Source organism: Polyodon spathula, chromosome 10, assembly GCF_017654505.1.
Source record: "Polyodon spathula isolate WHYD16114869_AA chromosome 10, ASM1765450v1, whole genome shotgun sequence".
NCBI lineage: Eukaryota > Metazoa > Chordata > Actinopteri > Acipenseriformes > Polyodontidae > Polyodon > Polyodon spathula.
In genome coordinates, this window is record NC_054543.1 from 19,861,786 (window position 1) to 19,873,564 (window position 11,779).

At 38.6% G+C, this 11,779-nt stretch overlaps 1 protein-coding gene across 1 annotated transcript in view; it reads left to right on the top strand.

The window, feature by feature from the left end:
- LOC121321907 (hexokinase-1) overlaps window positions 1-7,986 on the top strand; it is a 44,469-nt gene extending 36,483 nt beyond the window's left edge. The window contains exons 10-18 of the mRNA XM_041261290.1: window positions 68-372; window positions 932-1,080; window positions 1,842-1,961; window positions 2,595-2,690; window positions 3,024-3,123; window positions 3,975-4,158; window positions 4,941-5,096; window positions 5,990-6,223; window positions 6,915-7,986. Of these exons, the coding sequence (XP_041117224.1) occupies window positions 68-372; window positions 932-1,080; window positions 1,842-1,961; window positions 2,595-2,690; window positions 3,024-3,123; window positions 3,975-4,158; window positions 4,941-5,096; window positions 5,990-6,223; window positions 6,915-7,065 (1,495 nt within the window). The 3' untranslated portion in view covers window positions 7,066-7,986. The remainder of the gene's footprint in view (window positions 1-67; window positions 373-931; window positions 1,081-1,841; window positions 1,962-2,594; window positions 2,691-3,023; window positions 3,124-3,974; window positions 4,159-4,940; window positions 5,097-5,989; window positions 6,224-6,914) is intronic.
- The last annotated feature ends 3,793 nt before the right edge of the window (window positions 7,987-11,779 follow it).

Consider the following 11,779-nt stretch of genomic DNA (forward strand, 5'->3'; position numbering starts at 1 on the left):
CTCTTCAGGGAATTGCACTGTGTTGTATTTATAAATGTCAATAACAAAAAAAGCTGGTGTGTCACAGGTATGCCCGCCGCTTGCAGAAGATGGTGAGGAGGCTGGTTTCAGATTGTGATGTGCGCTTCCTGCTCTCGGAGAGCGGCAGCGCAAAGGGTGCTGCCATGGTAACGGCGGTGGCATACCGTCTGGCTGAGCAGGCCCGGCAAATCAATGAGACCCTGGCCGAGTTCAAGCTGAGCCACGCCCAGTTGTTGGAGGTCAAGAAGAGGATGCGGATGGAGATCGAGAAAGGACTGGGGAAGAAAACCCACGAGTCGGCCACCGTTAAGATGCTGCCCACGTTTGTCCGCAGCACGCCAGATGGATCAGGTAGATGAAGATTCGGAATATGAAAATATCATATTGTAGCGAACAAAATAGTTCCGTAAACCTCCTCTGCCTTGCACATCCCTTTAGTATATAGGTCTCAAATGTGCGGCTTTGAAAGCACCCCATGTTTTAGCACACATGCATCTAGTACTGCTCAAGGAAAATCTTTGTCAAGGAAATCTTTATTTGCAAGCCATGCTTTTAGACTGTCTTGCACTTCCTGGGTCATTTCACCTGCCCTACCCCTTCACTGACTTCTTTCCTGTCAATAACCAATCAGCTGCTTCAGCTATTGACTGAAATGCTTTCATCCAGTGACATGCTTTGACACAAAAGACACTGCTGGGATGAAATGAAAAGGAAGCAAAGCAGTAACGGATTTCCTGGATGGCAAGAACTCTCTTGTTTAGTACCAGATTTCATGTATTAAAAGGAAAATACTGTAAATGTTTGCTTTTACTGCACATATATTACAGTAGTTAAGATGAAGAAGACTGCCTTGTAATCATCGAATTCTAGTACAAGTAGAGGTTTATTACTTTATTCTATTTGGTTTCAGAGAATGGAGACTTTTTAGCTCTTGATCTGGGTGGCACCAACTTCAGGGTGTTGCTTGTGAAGATCCGCAGTGGAAAGAGACGCACAGTGGAGATGCACAACAAGATCTACGGTATTCCTGTAGAGGTCATGCAGGGGACAGGGGACGAGGTAACTGTTAATAGCATGCCTTTAATTCTGCTCCCTTGTCAAGAGTGACTTGCATACGCCACATGTAGGTGAATATGGTGCCACATACATACATATTATATGCATCTTATATTGTTCATCAGTTAAGGTTCATGCATATGGCTCTTGATTCAGAATGCCGTCATCAAATTTCGCAATTGCAACATATTTTTGTTGTTTAGAAAAAAGTATTAAAACAATATAATTCAATCAAGGGTTCTACAACATTCTAAACCACAAGACTCTTTTATGAAATGTTACACAATCTTGAGATGGAATTATTTTCTTTATTATCAATTCTGAAATAATTGCATCTCTGGGTTCTGTCAAATTCATCATAAATGATGATGTCATCTGAACCCCTTGATGGAATTATAAACTTGTATAAGCACATCTGCAGCGAATTACAAGGGAAAACATAATCATCCAAATTCATCAGCATTATCACTAGTCCCCACGTTCTGAAGAAATGTGTCTTTGCTTCTTTTATTTCTTTGCAATATGCAGATTGCTGAAGCATCTATTATAGATTCACAAAATGTATAATTTCCTCTGTCAGTCGCTCTCCCATTAGAGTCAGGTAGGACCCAGACAGGAAGCTATAGATACCAGGAAGCAGAGGTTTAAACTTTTCAGTCAGTGTGGTGCTTGAAAAAAGTAAACAAAGTTTCATCACAGTAAAAAGGGACCAGAGATGATACAAAGAAAGGTTGGTTTTAAAAGCACTTATTTTTTCTCTCCAGCTTTTCGATCATATCGTTCACTGCATCTCTGACTTCCTGGATTACATGGGGATGAAGAACACCCGCCTGCCCCTCGGATTCACCTTCTCCTTCCCGTGCAAACAGACCAGTTTGGATGCGGTAAGGCAGTGTTTTCTTTAAACTACAAAATAGTTCCATACATTTTCTGGTTCACGTTTAGGGCCTTACATAGAAAGACGGCAAGAGTCAGCACTCTCAAAACTGTAAGATGTATCCATAGCCACCTATAAAGATACATCACCCTACCTTACCTCTCTTTGGTAGAATATCCTTCTTGGAAGTCCACTTTAGTTTTCTAGACATTATTTTTACTTACTGTACTTGGTTTTTCTCCATTCACTTCCTGTGTTACACTTAATAGGACACCATCTTTTTTTTATATGGGCAGCATAAGGCTCAGGTAGGGTTCTATTACCTGTCACACAGGAAGTGGAAGGCATACATTTTATCTATGAAGCACATCTTGTGACTAAGTGAAAATAAAAACAAAGATTAATGGTAAAATAACAAGGGAACTGGTTTAATCCAAAAGAACATTTGCGAAAGTCTTTTCCCTCCTGCTGTTCTTGTCTGACACCTGGTGGACACATCTGATAATTGCAGCTTAAAGGAATTTTTCCCCACATCCTGTCACTGACTCGGCAGCTAATCTTATTTATATCCTGTTTAGGGTGTATTTACTGGTATTCCATACAGGTCCAATTTATTGCACTTCCTGTGTGTTCCTTTTAGGGGATCCTGGTCAATTGGACCAAAGGTTTCAAAACCACTGATTGTGAAGGGGAAGATGTGGTCGGTCTGCTTAGGGAAGGCATTAAAAGGAGAGAGGTAGGTGTCTCTCCTGCCAATATTGAGTTATTACATTTTTTTCACTACCTTTACCAGGCTTTGAATGTCTTTGCTCTTGTGCTTGTTTAGTTGTGTTTGTCTGACACCTAGTGGACACATTTGATAGTTGCAGTTTTAAAGACAGGTGGCACCAGGATTTGAGAACAAATGCTTTATTTAACTCAATATTGAATCAACAAAACTCAGAACCCACCATGACTGCAAACACTATAAAATAGTAATGTAAAACAGCTATTAAAAGACATTTGAAGCTGCTCAGTCTTGGCCTGACGTGGCCTGTTATTAACTATGTCTCTGTTTTCGTGTCTAAAGGAGTTTGACCTGGATGTTGTGGCGGTGGTGAATGACACAGTGGGGACAATGATGACTTGTGCGTATGAGGAGCCGACCTGTGAAATCGGTCTCATTGCAGGTAGGTGTAACAGGGCGAAATCTGGGAGTGAACTGGCAACATTGCACACAGCAAGCAAGCATCTTAATCACAATGCAAAAGAGCCAAACTCCTGTGCATCCGTGGTTCTAGAGCGTTAAACCTCATCTCATCTCACCAATAGGGGACAGAATCCATAACGGCAGTGCATCATGCAACACTGCCATACATATGCAGAGCTTGGTTTTGTTTTATAAGTCCAATTGGATACAGCTAGTCTTTTAAGGAATCCCAAACCTAAACACCTGTCTATTTCACAATGACACACAATAACCACAGCTAATACAGAACAATAATCACCCACACTCTCAAAAACCTCACAACTGTTTGGACAAAAAAAGACATTTACCTCAGAATATAACTTGCACACAGGTTTGCTTACTTTTTTAAATGTGAGAGCCACCTTTAAACATCTTTGAATATTTTTCACATCTCATCATACTAAGCACTGAACAGTGACGTTGGTTAAAAATGGCATTAAAATTTGTTGCAATGATGGACTTTAAAATGAGCAAAATTGTACAAGTAAACCTACATAGGATTTATAAAATTTGATACATATGGGAAAACAAGAATGGCAATAGAGGAGTTCATTTCTGCAGATATACCCTGTGGTAGTACCATTAAAGTTGAAACAGCTTCCATAGTAAATATTTCATGTTTGTTTTTTGTTTGTATGCCCAGGAGCCCTTAGCTGTGGTACTGAAAGGCAAACCTCTAAAAAAAACCTCTACAACACATCCCTCATGCAGTCTTTCACGAGAGAGCCTTTTGTTGTAACTGTGCCATTGGGTAAATGTTTCCTTTTGAAAGTATTTGTGGTGTTGTTTCAGGAACTGGCAGCAATGCATGTTACATGGAAGAGATGAGGAATATTGAGACAGTTGAAGGAGACCAGGGTAGGATGTGTGTCAACATGGAGTGGGGAGCCTTTGGGGACAATGGCTGCCTGGATGACATCAGGACACAGTACGACAGGGCTGTCGATGATCTGTCACTAAACGCTGGGAAACAAAGGTAACCGACAGTATTATGGGGGGGGGTAAATAACTGACCATTTTTCATATACAGTCTTTGAATTCCAGTGGCCAGATGCACAATACTCATTGTAGCCTGCACAATTGATCGAAACAGTACGGGATCCAAACACTATTGTTGATTCAATATTACAAATGTTTCAAACTTACAGTTCTACTTATTGAACCTTTTATGCATAGCGAACTCATAAAAAAAAACAAAAAAAACAAAAAACCCTCTTCTAGTCTTTAAGATACAACTGCTTGATGACCTCATATGAGGATGTCATTTTTCCCATATATAAAGCAATGGATTTGTTTTTATTGTGTCCAAAACTACTTTAAAAAGGTATTTTCAATATTTCATACATGAAAAGGTTAATGACAAATACCTCACATACAGCATTTTAGACTTTCACACAGTCATTTTATCATTATGAAACCTAAGTCACAATTATATTTTAATCTATGTTCTTTATAAAGATCTGCTGTCATTGACACCTAGCCCCGCTATACAGCAATTACCAAAGTTTTGCATCACCTAGAATTTTAAGATTGAGACATATTTTAATGTGTACATGTAATTCAGTATGTTAGTGTAACATTATTCAGTAGGTTTCATTCGAATCAAAATTAGTTCATTTTATAGGGTGATGCAAAACGTTTGGCCATAACTGTACATGACACTATTGTCACTCATAAATTCATCATATGTGCTGTAGACCAGTGCTGTTACAGTTCTTTCACTGGAATGCACACAGTCCATGTAATTCTGTTTTGCAGATATGAGAAAATGTGCAGTGGAATGTACCTGGGAGAAATCGTCCGGAATATTCTGATTGATTTGACTAAGCGGGGCTTCCTGTTCAGGGGTCAGATTTCTGAGGCTCTGAAGACCAGGGGGATCTTCAAAACCAAGTTTCTATCCCAGATTGAAAGGTAAGCAGCCTGTGGACAGGATCATAGTGGAGTATTATCAGTACGGCCACATTATCACTTTAAACGGTGTCCTGATAAAGTAACGTTAGCTTTCAGGTTAGTGTCGTCATGGTTTCAGGATTAGAGGGGACAGTTTCTGTAGTTGGGGCATGTGATAATAAAATTAAAAATAAACATCAATTTCATTCAGATTGGTGCACTTCCTCTTCACAGCATATCAAGAGGCACTTTCACAGCCTCTCTACGACAATAAGATCCCAGTGTTCAAATAGAAAATATGGTATCACGATTGAAAAATTGCACAAAAATGTAACCGTAAAATCATGTAGTGTGGTAGAATATAAGGGCTGTTGTATACCCAGCTGGAATTCCATTGAGGGTTTGTAGGGGATGCAGTCCCCAAAATAGATTTGCATAATTCAAAATAATTTGGACGTCATTTTGATCTGCTGATATTGCCGGCAGGTTAGTGCAGCTGTTCTGAGGCTGGTGAAGACATTTGTTTAATATTTGCAGGTGGCACACACAGTCTTCTTCTCTTACAGGGGTTGCATGACAACTGTAAATATTAAAACTGTAAAACCTTATACAAGATGCCCACAATTACTGCTAATTTTCAATATATAAATAAAGATCAAATTAAGATTTTAGGCCAATGAAGTTACCAAAAACAAAAATAAATATTAAATTTTGGGGTTTTTAGGAAATCTTTTTTGTTTTTTGTTTTTGGTAATTCACCAGTTGCATTTTTTGTTTTCCAGAAAGATACCAACCAATAACAGTAAAGAACTCTAGCCCTTTGTGTACACCTCAAAGACAAACATGTACTGCGAGCTTCACTAGTAAATGGTTTTAAATACATTTCTCCCTCTACTACTGTTTGCGCCCTCTAGTGACCGTCTGGCCCTGCTCCAGGTGCGAGGTATCCTGCAGCAGCTGGGTCTGGACAGCACGTGTGACGACAGTATCATTGTGAAGGAGGTGTGCGGCGTGATCTCGCGGAGAGCCGCTCAGATCTGCGGGGCCGGCATGGCTGCCGTCGTCGACAAGATCCGGGAGAACCGAGGACTGGAGCAGCTGGACATCACCGTTGGGGTGGACGGGACGCTTTACAAGCTGCACCCACAGTGAGTCAGAGCAGATAACCTGGAACAACTGATGCACCTGCACTACACTTCACAATGCCAAGACACTGGTAGTTATATTAACCATAGTCACTCTTTCAAAGCATACGACAGAGAAGGACTAGAGAAAGCAACTGGAAATTACAGTATTACATTGCGGTTGCCTTTTTTCCAGTTTGAACAGCCTTTTATTGGAATTGTTTCCTCTGGGCTATATACAAGCTCAGTATAGGTAGCACAGTAACTGCTTATGCCTGTAATAATCTTTTAGATTCAGCCTGTTATGTTTCCCCTTGAATACATTTACAATCTAAAAAGTGGAAGGGCTATAGCACATCCTTTCTATGGACAGGAGACACATTTTTACATACAATGGGTAACTAAGCAATTTTTTTTCAGCCAAGTCTCTGTGATCCGTTAAGAACCAACTCGACTTTGTTAACATGTATTTTCATTTTAAAACATGATATCTGGTTCTACACTAGTGTAAAAGATGTGTTTGCAGGCCTTGCTTTCACATAGTTTTACACTTTCCTGGTGAAATTCCTTCAGAGCCTTCTTTCCTGTCAGTAACCAATCAGCTGCGTTCCCATAGTGACAGCCAGTAAGATGCTTTCACCCTGAAGACAATACAGTGGTGAAATGACCCAACAAGTGAATCTCTAAACTGGTGTCTCCCTCTTCCTTCTTGTAGCTTCTCACGGATCATGCACCAGACAGTGAAGGAGCTGGCTCCCAAATGCAATGTCAACTTCCTCTTGTCTGAAGATGGCAGTGGAAAGGGAGCGGCTTTGATCACTGCTGTTGGATGTCGACTGAGGGAACAAGAACAGCAAAACAAATAGGAAGAAGCTACTGTAGCTTAACCCTGCGCAGGCTCCCCCGGGGCCCTTAAGAATGATCCTGTATTTCCTGATCACTTTCTTCTTCCACAGAAGTGACTTGGTTATCTGACTGTGTGCAGCACTGGCACTCTGTGTTGTAAAAGTCATGAACAAGCCTGCGTTTAGATTAAACAGTATTTATTTTATTTTTAAAATTTTATTTTATCGAGTCAGTTTTCTCAAAAATTCTCGTGCATGCACAGACATTCCCAGTTTAGCAGATTAGAAAGACAACTTGTGATTTATACTGTACCAAAATATACCCTTTTAAACACAAAACACCATATATAGAGCCACCTGCTGCAGTTTTGATGTGAGTGCGTGCAGTACTTAAATTTCTCCAGCAGAAGGGGTTTATTTTTGTCTCTCCTAGGTGTTGCACACAGTATCACATATCAGAGCCACTTCTGTACATCTCTGTGTATACTGTTTAACATCATGTTTACAATCAACTACCCTCAAAAACCGAATAAGAGGTGATAATTAAAATATTACAGCATCTACCACAGCATAAGTCTTCTGCCTTTATAGTCACTCCAATTATTGTTGTCTGAAACGTAAAGTCTCCAGACACCTGAATTAACCCAGCATATCTCGCTGCTTTTGTGAATTAGGTGTTGTGTTAAATGTTGCTGTATGTTTTGTATAAATGGCAGACAGGCTTATCAGAAAATGTCGGGTGGTTGATCCAGTTCAGTATGCGTCAGTGTACTGGGGTTGTATGTTGTGAGTAGTTTTGTGTGGCTACCTGTATGTCAGAACATTAATGCATGCCTTATTTGGTGACACAAAGATGTAGACTCTGTTTATTTTGTACATTGATATAGTGTTATAAAAGTGATATTTGTGAATACATTAAATTGTATTTGGATGTGCAACACACCTTTTATTGGATTTTGACGTGATTTTTTAAATTTCATCTTATATGTGGATTTGTATAATATATATAGTTTTTTCCATCAGTAAAAACTTTTTTGTAATGTTTTATTTTATTTAAATTGAAGGCATTTTCATTGTACAAATCTGTTTTTTGGGGACAATTCAGACCAAGTGCAGGACCAAATCAAAGTTAGCGAACGAATACGTGAAAGCATTCACGGTAACAAAACACAAGAAAAATTCTGAGCAAAATCTCGCAGAACAAAAACAAGCCCTTTTTGCCCTTCAAAAAGCAGCTATTGCTTGTTGACTACGAGTGGTTTGAGAAGGGAGTGGTTTGCTATCGCCTGACCAAAGAGTACCCTGGACTGGTTGGCCTGACACTTCATTCCCAGGGTTAAAAGGAAGTCAGTCATCTAGAAAGGTGGCAGAGCTTCAGTGCACTAACTCATCGACCCGGAAGGGAAATTGTTGTGCCGAGAATTTGTGAAACATATTGTGAGTGTTTTGTTTGTTTTGTCTTGTCTAAAAATACTGTTTGTTATTGTTTAGACAGCTAAACTGTTGCCAAAGGTCAGTACCAACCTGAACAACATCACTGCACTTTGGACCGGACCATATCAAAGTTAGCACTTAGCGAATGGGGATGTGAAAGCATTTGCGGTAATAAAACACAAGAAAAATTCCAAGCGAAACCTCACGGAACCAAAACAAGCCCTTTTTGCCTTTCAAAAAGCAGCTATCACTTGTTGACTACAAGTGGGTTGAGAAGGGGGAGTGGTTTACTATTGCCGACCAAATCCACTCAATTCCAGCTATAAATCACATTGCAAGACTTTCGCATGGCTGGATTTTATAGTCAACTTCAAACTTGTCGAAAGCTATCGAGTATTAAGCACACAGTAAAAAAAAAAAAAAAAAAACATAAAAAACACTAGAATGTTTTAACCACTTTAAAGATATTAACTTTTAGTTCCTAACATTTGTTTACTCTCGTAAAGTACTTCAACATGTTGGCCTACACAGAAACATTACATGAAACCCAAATTCTCGGCATGTAAGAACAAGCCCACTGTTCCAGTATAACGGTTTTGTCTATACCGTGTCAGCATGCCAAGCGGTCCCCTCGAAATGTATAAATCCGTGTAGAGAACAGAATTACGTAATACCTATAAAGCTCACCTCAGAAGCATCAAGTTTTTTGCGTTGGGTTTTTGACAGAAGAAATAATAATAATAATAATAATAATAATAATAATAATAATAATAATAATAATAATAATAATAATCCAACTACCCTACTCTGCCCATTTAAAAAATAAATAAATAAATAAATAAATAAATAAATAAATCAGCAGGTAACTTTTTTTACTGATCCTGTCGACGTTGGTTTTTGGATGTTCTATTCACCCCAAGTTTTTTTTTTTTAAATCTTTGTTCTTGTGCAGTTACTATACAGCCTTATGCACAACAGGGCTCTGGGCAGCGCCGTGCCAGTCGAGTATGAGGATGCTGGCATTGCATGGTGCTGACACAAGCCAGGGCACGGTATGGTTTTTTACAAAAATCCTGAAAACAATATGGCATGCTTTTATAACAGTGATAGAACAATGCAGCGTGATGCTGCAGAAGTCACGGAAACAAGGTAATTGCCAAGTGTATGTGTGGGTGTGTGTTTTCTTTCAAACTCACATTGTATTTTACACAATACAAATAAAAACAGATAATTGTTATTATTATTAAACATATTTTTATTATTATTACTGCTAGTAGTGGTTGTATGTAATAGCATTCACTGATATTCAAACGAAACAGCAGTACAACAGACTTTTTATTTTTTTTAATAATATTAATATATTTTTTAATAAAAGTGCAATTCCCCGTGCTCACATATAATTTTACCTGCACGTGAAGTGCTGTGCAATCCTCGTGCCTAAATACAAATATACATTTTAAACACTCGTGCTCGTAACCCATATTTACATCCTGTGCATTTTATACATAAACACCAACATTAACATACTACATACAACAAAAAACACTAATAAACATAAAGGGGCGGGACACTCCGCCACAACGGCTAATAAAATAAACATTCAGGTAAACTGTGTCTTTCCCAGCTACGGATTGTGGGATTGCTGTGAACAACTTCTGTGTTTTAAAGAAATTTTAATTTTTTTGTCATTTTAAAAATGTCTTGACACTGACAGAACTGATAAAAAAATAAAAAAATTGGAAACATTAAGAAAACTTACTGGTTATATGATAAAAGGACATGACTGAGCCATTGTCTTTTAAATCCATACAAAACCCTTTAAAGGTGTGTCCTATGCTGTACCAAGCTTTGCAGTCACTATTGCAGAAAACAACTTTTTGATGGATAAAAAACTGTATCCCATCCAGTCCTGCATTCATGGTAAATTGATAATATTTGGGGTAATGCTGCACTCGCACTTTCAAATCTTGGTAACAGCCTCACGATAGAACCCACTTATAACACTTAAAAATATATATTTTAGAAATCCTTTCTTACAATATAATTTGTCAACATTACATATTTTCAAGGGGATGTGACAGTATCTTTTCTTAAACTGGCAGTACACGCATTCATAGACTCTCAAGCTGCCACAGGTTTCTGATTTCCTGTGAGGAGCCTATATTTTGTCATGGCACCAAAGTGTTTTATCTAAGGTTATCTCAGCAATTTAATGTGCTTAAAAAAGATTTCAATAGAACAATGGAAAAGTGTTTTTTTTTTTTTTTTTTTTTTTTTGAGGCCTCATGTGACTGATGTCGCTTACTCGCTACCGCGCTCAGTGTTGGGGTTATTGTGTATGTTGACTGCCATCTTTCAGGTGTCACAGTCCTCTGCAGCCGTCATCTTCCTGGTAGAACCCCAGCAGGAATCACGTACCAAAAGATGAAGCTTAGACAAGGGCTGAGAATTTGAAATTACAGCCAACCTGATGCTACTCTCCAACACAGGACTGTGTATAACAGGAATCAACAAGGTCTGCAATGCTGCTATATTAGAAGTGTACCTGTTCACATCAGTGCCACAGTACCTCACCCCTTAACCTTTCCCACGGTTGAAGTCATTAAGTCATTGGGGACACATTTTAGGACTCTGGTGTTCAACAGCAGTTTCAACCGAACAGTTTCCAAAATAAATAAATAAATAAATAAAATCTGCTGAAGAGACACTATTTTAAAAATAAATAAATATATAATTCCATAATACTACCTGTTGTGCACTTCCATATGTTAAATATTCTTTCATTATTTGTTTTAAAACATGATATCTTGTACAAGGTTAAATAAATCTCTGTTTGCAGACCATGCTTTCAGTTAGTGTTGCGCTTCCTTGGTCATTTAATCTGGAGGATGAAATTGTCTCTACCCATTCAATGGCTTCTTCCCTTTCAATAAGCAAATAGCTGCTTCCCCTATTGACTGACATGCTTTCAGCAGCAACATGCTGTGACGCAGTAATGCACTAGGTGTTTTTTTTTGTTTGTTTGGTTTTTTTTACATACAAGGAAAATCTGTATGGAACCTTATTTAAGAGCAAACATTACAACAATTTAACTTCATTTAATAGTCTGTAAGGTCACTAATATGTTGTGATTCGTATTCAAACATAGTGGGCCATATTTTGGCGAGTAAAACCTTTTTAACCAGTAAAGAAACTGAACAATCGTTAACTAGTCCTCGGTGCAACCATGTGGTTTCTTGCTAGGTATCCAGTGTAGCTGTGAGGCACTGACTCTTCGGAATTCACTACCTAAACACAGGCA